This window comes from Athene noctua, chromosome 19 (genome assembly GCF_965140245.1).
Source record: "Athene noctua chromosome 19, bAthNoc1.hap1.1, whole genome shotgun sequence".
Classification (NCBI taxonomy): Eukaryota; Metazoa; Chordata; class Aves; order Strigiformes; family Strigidae; genus Athene; species Athene noctua.
This window is the reverse complement of record NC_134055.1, coordinates 6,464,988-6,484,319: the sequence shown is the minus strand read 5'-3', so window position 1 is coordinate 6,484,319 and position 19,332 is coordinate 6,464,988. Positions and strand designations below refer to the sequence as shown.

At 42.9% G+C, this 19,332-nt stretch overlaps 1 protein-coding gene, 1 long non-coding RNA gene and 2 other non-coding genes across 6 annotated transcripts in view; 1 reads left to right on the top strand and 3 right to left on the bottom strand.

Moving 5' to 3' along the window:
* The window catches only part of LRRC75A (leucine rich repeat containing 75A), a 110,451-nt gene extending 100,296 nt beyond the window's left edge, over positions 1-10,155 (top strand). The window contains exons 5-6 of one of the 3 annotated variants that reach the window (XM_074922709.1): positions 9,040-9,113; positions 9,207-9,255. In XM_074922709.1, coding sequence (XP_074778810.1) covers positions 9,040-9,111 — 72 coding nt within the window. In that variant the 3' untranslated portion in view covers positions 9,112-9,113; positions 9,207-9,255. Of the gene's footprint in view, positions 1-5,671; positions 5,697-9,039; positions 9,114-9,206; positions 9,256-10,082 lie in introns of those variants that run through there. The other 2 variants (XM_074922710.1, XM_074922711.1) reach the window with 2 other exon arrangements.
* A 4,804-nt stretch (positions 10,156-14,959) lies between these two features.
* On the bottom strand, positions 14,960-17,573 carry LOC141968237 (uncharacterized). The gene is made up of 5 exons (XR_012634825.1): positions 17,225-17,573; positions 16,458-16,482; positions 15,889-15,966; positions 15,568-15,623; positions 14,960-15,125 (listed from the first exon to the last, which is right to left on the bottom strand). It is a non-coding gene; the product is annotated as an uncharacterized LOC141968237 (long non-coding RNA).
* Positions 15,198-15,271, bottom strand: LOC141968526 (small nucleolar RNA SNORD65). The gene has a single exon (XR_012634890.1). It is a non-coding gene; the product is annotated as a small nucleolar RNA SNORD65 (small nucleolar RNA).
* On the bottom strand, positions 16,105-16,178 carry LOC141968522 (small nucleolar RNA SNORD49). Its single transcript, XR_012634885.1, has one exon. It is a non-coding gene; the product is annotated as a small nucleolar RNA SNORD49 (small nucleolar RNA).
* Positions 17,574-19,332: the final 1,759 nt, after the last annotated feature.

Here is a 19,332-nt window from a genome sequence, read left to right as displayed (position 1 = left end):
CACTGCTGGGGACAGCCAGAAGCTCCTAAATACTTCAGCCAAAAGCCCTGCTTGCTGCTCATCAGTCCTTTGGAGAGGAACAGAAGACTGCAAATATCTACCCAAAACTGCAGCCAAGGAAAGGCCAAAAAGTGATCTAAAGGAGTAAGGGGACAGCAGGGGAGACAGCAGCAGCCGGGCCGGCGAGAGCCCTGCACCTGGGAATGACACCACACTGAGGTATCGCACTGCAGCTCACTTTGCATCTGGGCACATCTGTTTCGGCACTTTCCCATGGTTCAACACACCTAATTTCAGCAGCGGGTGAAGAGGTAGCTCCTGAGCTCTTGCAGGGACCACTCAAATCCTCAAAAACGCAGACTCCCGTGTTCCATTAATTGGGAGTGTCTCACTGGTAGCTGCTATTGCCAAGGAAACCGATAGACCTTATTAGCAGTATTCATGCATTAATGCTTATGAGGAAGGGAAAAAAACAACTAACCTAACCTCCTGTCGTGGTTCAACCCCAGTCAGCAATTAAGCACCACACAGCCACTTGTTCACTCCCTCCACCTGTGGGATGGGTAAGAGAAAAAAAAAAAAGTAAAACTCATGGGTTGAGATAAAGACAGTTTAATAGGACAGAAAAAGAAGGGAAAATAATAGTAATAGAATATAGAAAACAAGTGATGCACAGTACAATTGCTCACCACCTGCTGAGTGATGCCCAGCCAGCCCCCAAGCCATGATGTCCCCCAGCCAACTCTCCCCAGTTTATATACTGGCCATGACATCATATGGTATGGAATGCCCCTCCAGCCTGTTTGGGTCAGTTGTCCTGGCTGTGCCCCTTCCCAACTTCTTGTGTCCCTCCAGCCTTCTCACTGGCAGGGCATGAGAAGCTGAGAAGTCCTTGATTTAGTAGAAACACTACTTAGCAGCAACTCGGTGTGTTATCAACATTATTCTCATCCTAAATCCAAACCATAGTACTATACCAGCTACTAGGAAGAAAATTTAACTTTTATTCCAGCTGAAACCAGGACACCCCTCCAGTGTAATGTTCCTATATAAGCAACAGATTTAATCTCTTCCCAATCTCTTTGGTACACAGATGTCATCCTGGGAACATCACACAGTGATCCCACTCTTCCTTTGCTCCAGAGGCAGTTGAGTTTTTATCTGCCTGAGGGCCCTATTCCACCAGCAGACTACACACAGCAAGAGGAGATGATCTTTCCAGCTCTATTAAATGTATTTAGCATTAAATTCTGAAGGAAACACAGGAAACCAGATCCATCACCCACAATCCTCTGACAGCCTCCAGTGATGTGAGTTACACCGGTTCATACAAGCGGGCCCCATCTTCACAAAATGGTCTCAAATGCTCAACAGCTATAAACAAAAGAGACGATGACCCTGCAATACCACAACCTGCTGGGCTTTGGAAATTCAGCCTTTCTTTTCCATGCTTTGGGGGAATGGAGATCTTTAAGGTGATGGAGTTAAAGGCTTGATGGAGACAGCTCCCCTCCCTTGCAGCAGCCCACAACCAGCAGCTGCACACTTCCAAGACAGGGGTTTACATACACCCAGGCAGCATATCATAACTACTACTTATCACACAAAGCTAGCCAAAAAATAAGAAATACAACAGGTTTTGATCCTATTTACACGTGCGTGGTCAAGGACAGCTTGGCCAGGAAGAAAGGCAAAGTGAAGAGCAAACATCTCCCTGCACAGATTACAGCCATCCTCTCTGCTTTGAGCCCACTGCAATAGCCTGGGCAAGGCCATGCTGAGCTACAAACCCCACAAACTTTATAATAAATGCAAGTATCTGCAGCTAGTGACTGCTTGCAGGCAGGCAGGTTCATAGCCAGGAGATGGGGAAATACTAGCACAGGGCTGGCTGTGAGGCTGCCCACTTATTTCACCTCACTGGAACCCACACTCTGCTTGCACCAGAATAGCTCCTCCAAATCCACGCAGGTACAATCCCTTCCCCACCAGGATCAAGCCCTGGGGGGGGGGGGAATCGAGGCCCCTCTCCCTGATGCACACAGCTCAACGTATCTTTTGCTCTCTCATTTTACTTACATGCATCACACCCACCCTTAGGACTTTGGTGGGTTTTTTTTCTTCCTCACCTTTCCTCTTCTTTATTCAGAGGAGAAACTGAACACCAGGTACACAGGAGGGTGCCTGGGCAGGGCAGGCAAATGGTTGTGTCTGCACTTGCTAAAGGACTGAGGCTTCCCTGATGCAGCCTCCTCTCTGCCTCAGCAAAACCCAACTTGTATTTATTTTAATTTCCTTCTAAGCTTTAAGAAAAAAAAAAAATAGATATTTGCAGGGCTGCACCACATGGAGGATTTCCCATGTGCTCCCCGGGAACGCACAGCACTGCAGGGGAGAACTGAAATAGTAATTAAAACTGGAGAGGGCGGTGGGTACAGGTTGGTTTTTTTTCTTATATCTGTGTTTTGCAGCCTCTGGGTTGTAAGAAGCAGGTTCGTAGGAAATGGCTGTTTATGGGGAATGGGTGAATGAAAAATAATCACAACTGCTGCAAAAAGAAGGTGGATTTTCAATTTGAAAAACATGTTTTTCAAACGAGGAAAAGCTGACCTAGTTGAAAACCCAGAAAGCAGCAGGTTGGCTGACCTGACTTCTATCGTCCTTATAAGTATTTATTGGAAAATGCAGTGCTTGGGGAGTGTGAAGAGTGCTTTGCAGGGACCAAGAAGGATTTCTGCACTTGTCATGGTAGATGTCTAGTGAGTTCCCCCTGAGCAGACACTACTGTTCCTGGGTGCGGTGAGCTGCCCTGAATGAAGCTACCTCAAAATCCCAATATGCAAAATTCAGGAATGCTGGGCTGCCATTTTCCTAAGCAGACAGGTCCAAAGGGGAGCCACCAGCCCTATGTACACTCCAAGGCCTCTCCTTCCGAAATCATGAGTTAGGCCACACACAAAATCATGCCTTTTCCACCTAAAACATAGCTCAACAGCTGGGGAGTGATTTTGAAGACTGTGAGCCAGGCCATAACAAAACCTACGTGAATACTCTGGTTATTGTGAGGAAAATCAGCTCTTGCAAGAGTGCTTCAGCTGCAGCTGGTTAAATAGAGAAGAAACCAGCAGGAGCAAAGGGAGATGTTTGCAGGATGCAGTCTTCCCAGGGAGAAGGTGGCTCTAATGGGGCTGCAATGAAGGACACAAAAAGGGAGAAGGTTAAGATCTGGGCAAATATCAATCACAGTATCTGGGATTAAAAAAACATCTGCATGAAAACCCAGGAGGCTAAAACTTTCAGCTACTCCCACGCTACCTGAAGCCTGATATTTTTTCCCCTTACTAATAGAAGAAAAAGTCCCAGCTAAGGGAATCTTCTGCATTATTTATTGGCAGCTCATGCTGGTGTGTTTAACGCTGGCCCTGGAGATAGCGAATAGTCTGCTCAAGCTTAGCTGATAGGGGAAAATGTATATAGCAGCATCTGGAAAAGTAACTAAGTATTATCCCTCAAGGACTACCTGTTTTACATACAAAGGACTGAGCAAGCACAGTTAGGAACCAGAAGGGCTTTAGCTCTTGCTGATCAAGGACATCTGAACCAAAATTACACCGCTGTTCAGATGTGTGCAATTCTTGCTGGAATAATTTTCCTTGGTGGAGTGATAAGGCCAATGCCAAAATACTTTAGGGCCCAGGAAAAAAGTGCCAGATGCCAAGTACTGAGCACTGGGGAGGACCAACGTCCTGGAAGCAGGGATGGATGGATCAGACCACCCTCCCCTTCCAGCCCATGAATTATCTCCTACGTTTCAGTGAGCAAATAGTTCACTCAATTGTGAAATTTCCCTTTTACTATAGCCACAGTAATAAAAAAGAAATCTGATGTATCCTACTGTTTTGATGCTTATGGCAATGTTACAGGTCTTGGCCAGGATCAGGGCTCTCTTGCAACAGAAGCTGTACAGACATAACAGCCCATGACCATGGGCAGCGCAGCATCCCTCCACCATGCACTCAAAGCTAACAACCAGCGAAAGTGACTCCCAACTTGCTTCTTTAAATAAGATGGGTTTGAAGATCAGTTTTCCTAAACTGTCAGGATTAATATGGGCTTTGGAAACATCCCACAGATTTTTCTATGCAATCCCTGTGTCCTGGACTAGCAAAAGCTACGAGGGAAAGCCTGCAAGGTTTGCTTCACAACTCTCAGCCTCCGAGTATGAAGTTGGCAGATCAGCCTTCAGAGGTCACAGCTAAATTGAGTAGATTTCATTAATTGTGCCATTAATTGCCTACCCAGCGGAAAGCTGCTGCATGATGGACGACCTGTTAATGTACAACAGATCATCCATAGGAAGCTTTATTACAGAGGAAAGCAGTAGCAATTGGCCGTGCAGTAGTGACTACTGCTCTTCTGCTACCTTGTGAGACAGCTGAACTTACAACCAAATTTACCAACTTCCTTTTTCAGACGTTGCAATAACCAGTGTCTCCAAGCAACATCATAAAAGAATAGCAAAAAAGAGCTGTACATCCAAACCACATGATTTATATTGAGCTGAGTGCTTGCTGGGAATAAAAAGTGGATGTTTGCTTATTTCCTTGAGCAGCCATAATCGCTAAGCTGGCAGGGAAAGAAAGTATTCAATCTGTTTTGCTTGTGCGTTACCATTAACAAATGTTAGTGCAGAACTTGTTCACAAGGCTGAACTGCAAGAGCTTTGCTAACTGGAAGGGACAGGGGGAACCCTGGATCCCAAGGTGGCACCACAGGACAGGTATTTAGGAATACAGTACCAACTTTTTGCATAAAAACTGCATAAGCCCATGCTCAGTTACTCCTGACTGATGGGGAATTGGAGATGCTTTGTTTATCGTTCCTTCTGGCAGTTTTGAGCTTGCATTTTCTATCTTCTACCTCTGGCTTAGTTTATGGTTTTACATAAAACTGAAGACCTGATACAACAAAGTCAGAAAAGATGCAACCTGTTTACCACCACCTTTAATTATTTCTGCAGATTTCTAAATTAATTCCCCAGGTTTTCTGCCTCCTAATAGCTTATTGATTCCATGGCTTCTGTGCCATCTTTCATTATTCTTTGCTATCTTATTAATTCAATTTGAGGAGAAAATAAACCTGTGGAGTCTATATAGCATCCCTCAAGAAGGGTTTGCTTAGCTGCATCTGGCAGGTTTAGCTAAGTAATCACTTGCCAGCACAGCTCTTCAGTAACCCTGCATACTCCATCCCTCTGAATCGTTAGTAGAAGCAAAAACAAGAGTTTGAGGTTTACAGAGAAGTATAGGACCGCTGCTTTGTGCTGTACCAAGAAGGGGAGAAAAATCACTATATAACTCACTGAAGATTTGGCCCATGCATTTATCACTTTTTTTTTTTTTTTTTTCTACTGAGGCTTTTCTATTTCTGTCTCTCCCCATGGCTTGTCAGCTGTGTCCTTCCCCAGGGGGAACCAGACCCTCTTTTGGTTTGTGCAGACCCTTGCAGAGGGGTTATGTGATTAGGATTTTGCATCACAGGCAGCAACTGAAAGCCTCCACCAGTAGCAGGACCACAAGCGACAGCAATAGACATGCTAAACACAACATGAAAATTGCAGCTACATGATTAGATTTCAAAGTGCCTTATTACAGGTATGCCTGTCCTGCAGGTATAAACTCCTGGAACAGATGTACAGAGACTCGGATAAATATGGAAAACTACAAGAATTTATATGGAAAACTACAAGATAAAGGAAGGGACATTGGCTATAAAAAAATATGGAAAATCCAACTGCATCACCACGGGAATGAGCCTCTCCTTTCCTCTTTTGCAGCTGTCTCATCTTGCTAATACCTCCAGATAAGACCTGTAATTCCAGCTTGTCTTATATAAATGAAATATAAGGCAGCAAAGAATCAATCTCTGAGCACCACGTGCATCATGCTCTGGTACCTACTAACCTGGCTTTTACCAAACTCCTGTTGAATCCAGCACAGAGGTGCACGCAGATTTTCAAACACATAATAAAAGGCTCCCACTTCAGACTGCACGCCTTTACACATCACTTTCCAATAGCAGAACTTCTCCATTACTTTTTTTATTTCATCTCCTTCACTGTACACACCTACTTGTTAAATTATGAATTTAAAGATTAAGTACTTTTCCAACCACTCTATGGGAAGCTGAGCTTTCTTGCAAGCTCAGAGCTCCCCTCCAGCACATGCACTGGGAACAGCATAGAGCTGCAGGCTAAAATGCAAAACTTGGCCCCTCTTTGTACCCTTCATATGCCTCTGCCGCGAAAACCTGCCAACTATGTTCAGGTTCTTTGCAAGAGGTGGAACAGAAAAGATAATTAGGCAAATTATAAGGGGGAGCTTTTCAAAAGAACAAAGCACCTCCTTCTCCCTTCCAAGCAGCTATAGAGTCTTTGCAAGCGTGCTTAAAACCAACTGGGTGACATGCATCTTCCCAACAACTGGCAAAAGTTACTGTAAAAATCACTCCGCTGTTCAGCCAGGGGGGAAAAAAAAACAACAAAGGAGCAGAAGAGCTTAAAGCATTGCAACACTCAGGAGAATACGAGCTGTATTTCACTCCTGCTCGTTTCTAACCTCAGCTCATATCAGCAGCATGTCAGGCCTGTTCAGTAAATTGGCGGTACGGGAAGATGTTTGCAATGTGCTAAATGAACCAAGTCCCCAGCGTTGCTGGGAGAAAAACCTGGCTTCCCATCTCAGAGGTAGTTAAATTCAGTCTTCTGCACGTCATTCTAGCTCATTAACCTGAGTGGATATTGCTTCTTTAAGCGATAATACTAATTAGGAAGTGGTAGAAGGCAAGAGCTATTTTCCCCACACCTACGCAACACAGGTACACACGCACAATGGAACAGCAGCTTTAATTTAGGTGGTGATTTTCACATAAACTACATCTTGCTGACTGATTTTAGCAGCTCAGGTTTGTATGTCAGCAAAATTATCCATCTGATAGGCCAAGTCTACTCCAACTCCACCTGTGCCAAGCAAGGCTCATTTAAGAGTTAGTCCCACACAAATTCAGCACAACTCACACAGAAGGGATTAAACCAGCGTTCTGTGGTAACAACCAAGCAGAGGTTAAGTAGTTGGCAATACCTGATAGGATGTGAGCTCCAGACCACAGCATTTCTCAAGTAATGCCATGTACTTACAATAATGCATCACCTATGCTGTACAACTCTTAAATACGTCTCTATTCTCTTGTCCTTATTTTAGCCTAAATCATCCATTCCTTTTCCCTTTCCCTCCTAGCCCACCAAAACTTCTTCCACAGTAACAGACACTAACAGCCTCCTCTTGAAATCCCTCTGCACACCAGGATCAGTATTTTCCCACAACCAATCATTTACCTTCCCCCCCCCCCCCCCCAAAAAAAAAATTTCTAGGAAAGTCTGGAATGTGATTAGACACCAGCTTCTCTGGGGAAATCATAATTTTTCCCTACCTGCTTTAATTTCCTCTTCTAATGGATGTAGGTACCACCTCTTCTTTGTCTTGCAACTGTGACCTTCTGCCTGCTAGTCTACAACTCCAAAGGCTTCTTGCTTAATCATCTAGCAGAAATGCAGCTTTCCCTCCTCACCTACCTCCAAAACCACACAGCACTACCCATAAGTTTGCTGTTTCATCCTTGGAGCTTGCCATTCTGCGAGCAGCGGGAGAAATTAGATAAGTGTAGTATTATTTTTATGAAGTACTGGAAAGAAAGTGAGTTTAAAAAACCCAAACACAACAAGAAAAGTCCCAACAATCCTTGCCCTATGCCTGAGCTATCAGGAGGAGCATTAAATGTGATTAGATGTTTAAAATGAAATGGAGGTGAAGAGCCTCACCTGGGGCCCCCAAGGAGCACCAGCTGTTTAATCAATAAGGGTCAGGCAATGTCCCAACCCTGCCAGCTCTTCAGTCAGCAAGCAGCCTCAAGGCTTTTAATGAGGTTATTCAAGCTCTTACATTGTTCAACACAGATTGGGCCAGACTCATTGGATGCAGTTTTAATGATTTTAAGACCTGCTTGTGAAGGATGAACCCATGGGCATTGGTAAAAAGCCTTCACTGCGTGTGACAGTTTAAACCTTACTTTGTACTTACAGTTCTGCACAAATATCCTCTCCAAACTGACCAAAAATCTGCACCCACAGTGACCAGGCTCCTGAACATGCTCTCCAGAAACGCTAAGGAGGGAAAAAGTTTCCCACAGTACACTGTAATTTTACTGCCACTTCCTCTTCTCTTTTTGTTTCCTCTCACAATCTCAAATTAACTCCGTGTACTTCACATGTATTTTGCAGCATCCCATCTGCAAACCCAAGCATGTTAAGCTGCTGCTAGCTTGACAAGAGGAGTTTCTCTGAAGCAGAGCAGCCTTCTCCATCTCTCTGTACCAGAAACTCTCTCTCCAAAGACACAAACTAACAAGTTTTTACACAACCGTTTGAGAAACCAACCCCCAAAATGGGCTGAACTTTACCAACAGCCTCCCAGAGCAGGGGCAGTCATCAGACCAGAGCTGTCCCTTCATCCATATGACCAGCTCTGGGTATTCAATCAGTTCTTCAAACAATTTTGGTGTCATTGCTGTTATCTCAGTTGAGCTCTCCTCCCTGAAACCCTTATTTTTCCTTAGCTTTAGCCTCTGAGCTGCTGATACACTGCCAAGTGACACTGTGGTGCTGTCATCTCCAAAGACCCTTTTGAAGCTTAAAAGCAGTAGCTTTGAAATACTTTCTCCTTGATGTGGTCTCCCATTTTGGACTACCAAACAACCTGGCGCTGACACAAAAGCTTTATATTGCCTCTTGCAAACACAGAGCATCTTCCTCCCCAAGTACAGAAGCATACAGGCTGTTTAGGGAGATGACTGGATACATATTAAATCAAATTCAAAGTGCACATACCTTGGTACTGCGTCTTCCCATTACCTTCTGAAATCACTGTGCATTTCAAAGCTCTCAGTTCATACCTCGCTTTGAAACAATTCTCATCATCTTCACAGCAGGTATCCTACGTATTTCACATCCCGAGGAGCACTCTGCACAAAGATTTTATTATTTACTGCAACAGTTGAAGGTAATAAATATCTGCTTTGACACAGTTAAGTAACATTGCTTTATCCAACAACTGACTAAATTGGCCTTCCCTTTTCTCACCCACCCCACCGAGGCTCTGATCTTCAGTTTCTTCATCGGCAATGAGGCGGCAGTATGGTTTCACAGGAACGCTGGCAGACAATTTCAAGATTATCTGATGGGGGCACAAGCGATGGGAAGCATTACATTAAGCATTTGATCTGCTGTCGTTGTGGGCCACGTTAAACAACTGGACAAATTCATAGATCACCTGAACACCAGTATTGCATTTGCTGTCAGATAAGGGCTCTGATAACCAAATTATAGGAAGTATTTGATAACACTAGTATCTTGACCCAGGTATTTATTAATAAAGTTTAAGCTGTTCAGGAAAATTTATTATCTAGGTGATAAGCTTAAACTTAGCTAGGAAGTTTGTCTCAGAATGTGCTATCAAACCTATTCCACCATTAATAACAGCACCCAATACAAACTCACAGCCAAGACAAATCATCAAATGCACTTAGCATGCGTACAGAATTCGAGAAAAACAAACACAACCAAACCTGAAGAAACTATCCTCCTACAGGATCTGGAAAAGTACAAGGAAGCCATTCAAAAAACTAGAAAATAAATTAAAATTATAAAAAACTAGAAACCCCACCAGAAAACCATAGGCAGCTTTAGAAATATGGATCATTATTTAATTTGTTTAGAGAGTTCATGTTGCAGCTGTGCTATATAATTATTTTACTGCAAACCATTACAAATAAAAACCCTGTTAAAAAAAAAATAAAATCTAAGTATTGACTTGCAAAAACTACCAAGAGTCTAACAAAAAAAGTACATACAGGAAAGGTCTTAATTATTGGGAGATGAAACTTCTAACATTTCAACTTGATTAAAACAGCAGGGATTTCAAATTCAGTCTCCATTGCATAAATGACTTGCTCATTTGTATTTTGCTCAGGTTTTACAGTTCCACACACAGGTGCTGGGCTGTGAGGTGTTTATTGACTTCAGCTGAGTTAAGCTCAACACCCACCACCAAGGAGACACAGCAGGGCTTTGCTGCTGCGCAAGTCGTGGGCTTTAGCAAGCAGCAGGGCTTGCAAGTCCTGAGGCTCCGTGCATTTGAGTGAAAGGTAATGAAGAGCGAGTAATTCTTCACGCCGTATTTTTATGAAGAAAACTAAATTTTAACTCCTTTGGCTCCTCATCACACCGTTTATTCATGCACTCGTGTCACCTGCTGCCTGCTTAGACTAGAAAAGCTTTGGGGCTGGGACCATTACTGCCACCAGTTTGCATTGTGTCAAAGAAAATGGAGGCTCAGTCTTTGCTGGTCCTACACTTAAGAAACATTATTAACAGCCAATTAACGAGTGATATTTTCACTGTGCGGGGGATTCTCTGCGTGTTAATGAAAGTTGCAAATCTTATTAGACAGCTGGGAAGAAACCAGCAGTAAAACCATGTTTCCCCAAACAAATATCTTCCAAGGCTGCAAAAAATCTTTCTCTACTTGATCACTGCACCATCTTGTGGGCTCGAGTGTCAGGAGGTAAAACAGGGCAAATCCTGAATTAAAGTACAGGAACACAAAGTGTTTACTGTTTTAAAAATGTTCTCCTTGCAAGCTCTAAATCAAATTCCACCTGTTAAACTCTTACAATTTTAAGCAGTATTAGGATCAGTTCATAACATTTGGGTTAAAATTTATTTTAAGCATAAAGATGAGGCACTGAATTACATGAGCTGACAAAGTAAGGTTATGTTTGTCCTACCAGACCACTGAACAATGTGCTGACCTTGTCCTTCTTTACAGGAACACTTGAAATATGATAAAGCTTTGGCAGCACAAAGCTTTATCAGGTGCTATGGAGACTTCTGAGCCTGAGCACTGTGAAAAAGGCCAAACGCCTCCCAGCTATTCTGAGCCTTCACTCTGCCCAGAGCAACTCGAGTCACTGCCTGTAGCAGCTGAGAAATTATAACAGACAAAGCATTTGCTAATGTGGCAGCTGGAAGAGAACAAACCCACAAATTTTCCTTGCATGACCCTAGTATCATCTTAGTTGTTCCTTGCTAGTAAACAGCAATTCCTTTGATAGTGGCTTGCTTGTCTTTCACCAATTTGAAATGAGGGAGAGAAGAGTTGAAAAGTAACTGTTCTTCCATCTGCCTTCAAGAGAAAAGGAGGGAAGTTTCAAAATTTAGAACCTATTTCATACTAAAAAGGCAAGATACGCAGTACACCCCTTCCTCCCTTCTCATTCAGTGGATACAGCCTGCTAAAACTGATCCAGCTGAACCAGCAGCTACCAAGCCAAGAAAAACCACACCTTTAGTTTTTAGTTAATAGCTGGGATATATTAATTATAGTAATTTATGGTTTTGCATGAGTAATTATTTTAATGCTGATGTAGATAAGATTGCTTTATAATACTAATCAAGAAATAATGATGATAACCAGCATTTATATGAAATGTGAAGCTTGTGATTTACAAAAAGGAAACCGGGAGTACTCCAAGGCAGCCATTTCCCCATAGTAATGCCTCTCCACCCGATGACACAAGCCACACTACACTTACTTTCTTGTCCTTCATCATTTTCATACAGCATGGGAAAGAAGGATGAAACCAATGCACTTTCCCCGGGCAGAAGCAAGGAAACCATCTGTGCAATGTCCACTCTAATTCATTCTACCTCAAACGTGACGTGCGATGAGCTGCCCACAGTTCATGCCTCTTACCACAGCCACACCACAAACTCCCTGAACAGAGATTACAGGTCAGTCCCATCCCATCTCATTTAGTGCCTTATATAAAAAGGAGCCTGAGGATTTGTGTCTCATTACAATGAAATGCATATTCACATCACGGAAGAGATTTTTGCAGCTGGCATCCTCTACAACGTCTCAGTACTGAAGGAAAGACACAAATGGGAAGACTATTACCCAGAGTAGTTGCTCTCCATCAGGTCAGCAGTTGCAGAATGTATTTTGTGGATGTCACCGTTTTCACTCACAAATTAATTATATGACATTGCCATCTCATATTGCTAAAAGCTGGCACTCAGCCACTCTTAGCTTCACTGCAAAAGGTATTTTTTCCTTTCTGCTCTAATCCTCTCATCTATTTTAGATTTATCTGTGGTTGTTGGTTGTTGCTAAGTGCCAGGGACTCCTGCCAACTGTTCTCTTGAACCTTTAGAAAATCCAAAACAATTGTATTTTAAAATCAGGATTTTTTTCTGTTGCTTATTCCCCAACACTGTAAAATTGATGTGTTCCAAATGTAATCAAAACAGAATGATTTTATTTTGCCTCCCCCCAGGCATTGTAAGATAAATAGTAGGATTATATATGCTCCCATGTAAGATTATAGTAGTATGTTTAGGACACCTATTTTGTTCTAAAGGCACCGTATTTTAATAGGAATAACACTTTCCTATTCATTCATCTTAGCTAAAACCAGCCTGTTAGAGGATCCCTGACGAGGAATTTTGGTTTTGGTGAGAAAAATAAACAATACTAAAATGAAACTAATGAACAGTTAACTGCAATAGGTACCACCAACCTGTAACCTCAATAAACCCAGATAAACCTTTTCCTGTTTATAGAAGTATTCCCAGATCAACTCTTCTATATTGTAATGAGGCAATTCTGATAACATACTAGAAAGAACAATTACAAAACCAAGTTGCTGCAAACCTATCTCGAGCAAATTAAACAGCACATTAAACAGTCAAGCAAAAATTTGCCAAGTTGTTTACTGAGGGCATGTGCCCACACTTACCTCCATTATCATTACTGGCATACAGAATCTCATTGAAAAAAAGAAGGTGGATTCCTTGTACTCTATCTGAAACTTTTAAAAGCATTTTTATTTCCAGTGTGTATCATGCCAGCTAAAAAATGTCTTCTGTCAACACATTCTAATAAACAAGCTCTTTAAATCAGGCAAAAATAGTTGTTTCATTAAACACTTGGAAGAGAATGTAACTCTAAAATTTTAATTAAAATAAACATTGGAGCAACCTGCTCACACTGCTCAAATACAATTCAGATAGAAAGGAATTAGCTCCAAACAAGTTTTGCATACTCCATTACCCAAGTTCAATGTTTATATTAAACCCTGCACATTTCACAGTAATGTTCCTAGGAAAAATCCCAGTTAATTTACCTGTACATTATAGTATCAGACACTATTGCTTTTTGATATTTCTCTGAAAAACATCAAACCCATTCTTCCGTAATTAAAGTACAGAACTGACTTTTGAATGAGAAACCTCTGTGAAATCCCACATTTCATACAATTTATGTCCCAAGCAGACACATGTAGTAGTTCCACAGCCAGCAGTCAGCCTGGCTCACCTGTGCCACTGGAGGGACAAGGACACTGCCCTGGGATGCCAGATGAGCAGCAACAAGCCATAGCATCATCTTTTCTTCCAGGTTATCAGTCAGGAGGTATAACAGTCAAGAAAATGGATTCAGGTCTTTACCTAAACTACACAGGGAAGTGCAGTCACAGCTGAGACAGTCCCTAAGTCTGTAACCCAGGACTGAAATAACATTCATGTTCCACTCTCACTACTCCTTTTTCACATGACCCATCATGAAAATAAGCAAGCTTGCACTGTGAGAGTGGTTTTCTGGAGTACAAACCACTGGGTAAAGCTCTATCCTGCTTTTTATTTTATGAAAACCAAGAACTGTTCATCTAGATTACTACAGTAAGAATATCACTCATGACAAACTACCATTTTCAACTGTTTTGTTGGCTGTCCTGACTGGCCTTTCCCTAGCCACACCCCCTCCAGCAAAATTTCCAATTGGGTAAAAGTTTCACCACTTTCAGAACACCAAAGGATCTTCTACTTGGAGCTAGTTAACATTACTTCGGCTCTTGTTGGCACAGAATGAGCATGCACTCACAAGGAATTAGTTTATATTAATGTTTACCTTTTTCAAAAAGCATACTCTAAAGACTATACTAAAATCTTTCACTTGGTGACACCAAGTGGGCAAAATGATCAGCAACATCTGCATTGTTAAGTCTGTCTCAGTGGACATCCTCAATCACTCACTCATTTTGATGAAAACTCTTACATTCCACGCCTCCCCTATAAATATAAAAATAGCACTTAAGTGTAATAGCCCATCAGTTATATTGCCTTAGTGAGTCTAATTGGGAGTTTCAGTCTCAGATGCTGTTTTTCTCATTTATGCACCTTGAAGTCGCCAAGTCTCCCCCAAAACTTTTATCAACCTCCGTTCTAGACCAATCTTAGAATGAATCATTATCACAAAAGCACCCTTTTCACTTTTGCTAGTGGCGCTGAAGAACAAATTACAGAGTCTCTCCTCCCTTTCTCCACATTTAGTTTTAGATTTGCACTTTTGGACCATTATTTAGAAGAAATGCAGAATACTGCCTAGAATGCTATTGCTGCAGGAACTCATTCTGCTACCACTGTAGCAGACTTTAAGAAAAGTTGAGGCCAAAATAATGAAAAAATAGCAAGCTTGGAACAAGATAAAGGAATAGTTGCATTTTCTCTTCTTGCTGCTAGGGGTATTTAAGGCCTCATCTCTCCAGTAATTAAAGCAGCTGTTATCACCTCTTTAAACTGTTTAAAGCAAGTAAATGACCCAATGCCACACAAAATGCTTACACAAATAAAACCCGTTTACATTATCTACAGTAATTACACACTGCAGTGTATATGATTTTTATCATATTATAGCAAATTATAGGAGTGGCTCAGCATGTTTGTAAAAAATGTCTTGTGTAATGGAAAATAATCCCTTAATGCAAGTAGTGACAAAAACAGACCCAGTTGGGGGTTTTTGAGAAAATTTTAATGTGTAATCAAAACTGTAACTGTTAACATTTCTTAACTTCTTAATGCAGAAAAATAGGTCGTGCATACAAACACAAGTCCTGAGGCTCACGCACATGTTTTAGCAGATTCCTTCTTCCCCAGACATTTTCAGGATAAACACCTGCAATACAACAGCATGGGTAAGTTAACCATTCAACACTAACTATGAACCCATAAGTTAACGTAAGGATATCATCAGAAAAACCTTTGTTCACCACCAGTCAATCTGCCGGTAATTCCAGCAATTTTTGGTTAGTTTCATCATATGATATCTTTAGGTAAATTGATAGATTTCTAGCAAAAGCTAGAGCAAAGGGATAAAGGTCTTGAGTGCTGTCAGCAAAACTGTAGTGCAGAAGGCAGTTCTTAAAACATTTACTGCTCGTGCTGAAGTCTAATAAAATATTTTTTATGCTAGAACTTCATTAATTATACTTTTAGACCTACGAATATACAGAAATAGAAACACAGCCAATGAGAATGTTCTCAACTAGGTACTGTTTCTGAGACTGTAACCAAAAAACATCACGTAGAAGTAATGCTACACCAAATATTAAACTCACCGAGCAGTATCTCCTGCTCTTGCTGTCTCTCTGCCTGCCACAGGACTTGTGAAGAGCTGTAATATCAATTGGTGGACATCAGTAACAATTGGAACATGACAGTCAAAACCTGCAAGCTATATCTAAATATAGATATACCAGGAAATAAGCACCACAGGGCTTTAAATTTTGAGGAAGAGAGGAGGGAAAGCAGATTCATTTAAGCTATCAAGTTTGAACCTACAAAATACGCCTCTTAAGTTTTTGTCCGCTTGTAAGCCTCATTTATACCAGATTCCATCTGGTATGAAACTACATGGTCTAGTGAAGCGCATCACTTACCTTCATATTAGGGCCATATCCGAAGAGCAACCCACTTCCAGTCAGAAGTGTGTCACACTTGTCTGGACAGACCAGGCTCTGCAGATAAAGTGAAACAGATGAATGTGAAGCTACATTAGGTACTGCAAGAGCACTTTTCACAGAAAAAAGTATAAACCAAAGTTTCCCGATTAACCCTAGAAGACAAATTTCAAACACTGCAAACATGTAGCTGTGTTTCAGACAAGTAAGAAGGTTATCGTCAGTTCTCGATCTGACGGCACTTCCTATTCAGGGTTATCATCATCAACAGCCAACAACTTTTACATTTGATTAGAGTAATTGGTTCATCCTGAACCAACAGTTGTACATTTCCCCACTTTGTTCATGAAAGGCACTAACTTTGTTAACTTAATGTTATATTTAATTAGTTTTAATTGGTTTTTCACTTGCTTTAAAATATTATTACAGGTCATTTTCGACTAACAGTCCTGTATTTAACTACCTTACTGTTATTCGCATGCCAAGTAAAGGCCTGGAACTTTCTTAACAACTTTGCACACTTTAGAACAAAATAAACTTTAACTTACCTCTTTACTTCAAGACATCTTCCTGCTGTGGGAATAAAAGCAAAAGAATCATTACTATAATACTGTTCAGCAGTAACTTTAGAAAATTATAAAGTAGGTTTATTCAGGAAGAAACAAAAGCAACAGGAAAAAACCCAAACACCGCCAAAACCAGAACCTCAAGACCAAGTCTACTTTGTGTTGATACCATGAATCACCAGAAAATTTATGTCGGACAGATTTTACTAGTCAACAATCCTCTCTAAACTGTTTTTAGTCAGAGAACTTACAAAATCTCCCTTATGCAGCTTGTCAGACTGCATGTACCATAAGGGCAATTGTTAAATTGAAATTACACAGACCACCAAGTCTAAGGTTGGGAAGTTCACTGCATAGAATGAGCTTGGCAAATCGGCCAACCAAAAAAGCGACCTGTTTGCTAAAAATAGTGCCAGAAAAATAAAAATCCGTAATAGACATACAAAAGCTAAAGCGCTAAGCCCAGAGGCGTTACCCCCACAGCCCCTATGGAGCTCTGAGCTCGGCCGGACGCCGTCCCAGCAATCTGTGATAGTGTGAGCAGCAAGGGCTTCGCCTGAAAGCAGCCAGGCGGCTCATGAGGGGCAAGTGCCCGAACGTGAACTGACTTTAACCTAAACTCTTCCCTGCGAGCTCGCCGAGGGCAGCGCCACCCCGCCGCGGCCCAGGCAGCAGGCCCTGGCGCTCGCTCCCCCACGCAGCAAGCCCACGGGCCTCCTCCCCACCCAGGGCAGCCCCCCTCCGCTTACCGGGGAGCCCCTGCCGCAGCCCTAGCGGTGGCGGTGCCCGGCTCCATGGCCGGCCCGCAGGGACGCGGGCAGTCAGGCGCCATGTGCTGCGAGGCCACGGCGCCCCCCGCCGCTGCCTCCAATGGTCGGGCCCGGCCCGGGCGGGCCTAAGGACGGGGAGGCGCAGCGGGCGCCACCACTGCCGGGGGCTGGGGGGGCGCGAAGGCCCTCAGCTCCGCGGCGGAAAGGCCCCTGATAGAAGAGAAGGGCGCCCGGCCCCGCAAAGCGGGCTTCCGCCTCCTCCCTGCCCGCCTTCCACCGCTCCCGCCGGCCCCGGCCCGGCACCACCCGGCCCGCCACCGGCAACGCGGGCGAAAAGGGCGCGACGAGCGGCGGCGGCTGCTTATAACGGCTTGGGACGTACCACCCCGCGGCGGGGGGGGCCGGGGGGGCCGGGCCACTGCTCCGGCAAGGCAGGGGTGGGCGAGGGCGTCCATTTCCTGCAGCGCGGCCCGGGAGGGACCATTATTTTTCTCTCAGGTCCGCGAGGATCCCAATTTTAAGCACGTCTCAAACTCGGCTGAAAGCAGGAAAGGGGATTCGTTAAGCCTGGGCGGGGAGAGGCTACACCTCGGAGCAGGGACCCCCATCTTGCCCCCAGAAGGCACAAGCCCGCTCCGGGCTGCCGGGGGGGGTGCGCGGTCCTTTACCATGGTCCGGCAAAACGGGATGGGTCAGTGTGACTCCAGACCACTTTTATTTGGAATGGAACTGCTGTTTAAATAAAAGTTTCATTGTTTTCACATTATAATGTTATCCTGAACTGAAAATAAAGGGGGGTTTGCTTTCCTTTTTCCTGTCTCAAACACATTGACTATCATCTTAAAGAAAACCCAAACCAACCCCCTCACTTTCAAGTCTCACCATCAATGCCACAAGCCCAGTGTGTGCCTGAGGACAGCTGCAGGTACAGAATCCATAGCCCCCTCGACTGTTTCTTTAGCACAATATAACAGTTGCCTGAACCATTTACCAAAAATACACCTTTTTAAAGCAGCAAACACCTACTAGAAGAAGGACTAGTGTGGTCGTGTAACAAGTCACCTAAAATTCAAAATCTTTTTTTTCCTGAGCCACAGATGCTCCAGCAAAGCCAAAGCCGAACTTCTACTTCTTGCAATTTTCAACGTAACTTCATTTTAGTCAAATATATAGGTTACACATCTCAGTATCAGAACATTCATTTCTCCATCAAATTCTCTGATGGTGATAATATCTGGGAGTTCAGTGAAAGATCAAGAACACATTAGCAAGAGCAAAATAGCTGACCACAACGAGAAGGAGACTTAGACAAAATTCTCTATGCACTCTCTCTCTAGGTCAAAGAGATTTAAGTTCACCCATGTTGAGGAAAAAGCATTCTCTAAAGATGCACTGCTCATTTTTAATTAGAAAAACCCAGCAGTTCTTGTTCAAGTAACTACAGAAGACCAAAGCTAGAGTTCCCGATACCAAAAAACACTTTTCAAGGCTTCTCTATACATCATCAAAAAGCAAAACCAGGCAAACAACACTCAATTACAAAAATCCCTCTCTGTATGTCCCTTCAACAGTAAACCTCTGTTTTACTTGCAGCTAAGCTACCGTGGTCTCATTAACACACAAAACCCTCCCCCCAAAACAAAAACACAACAGACCCGCCTGACGTGGAGGCATTTTTAAGGCTTATTTATGACCACCTGGAAGACAAATCCAGTGTTAATGCCTCCTCTTCCTCAAACACAAACCTTTGCCTACATCGCTTCTCTCGATTTCATATATCCATTAGTTCAGATATTTTATATCAGTTGAAGAGATTCTCTATTCCCATTCTGCCCTTCATACCAGTTAGTCTGTCCTTCACCAGGCTCAAGCTGTGAGTATTTACATGGAAACACAGTGGTTATCAGCAACATTAACAGCAGACCACAACCAGCTGCTGAGCTTAAAAACATGCAAAGCTTCACAACAATGCAGAAGCCTGTCTACATAGACCAGATGCATGATTCATATCCACCATCTCCTTTCAGGAAAAGGAAAGGTCATAATGGATTCAAAGCTGTAATACAACACAACGGTTTACTAGCAAA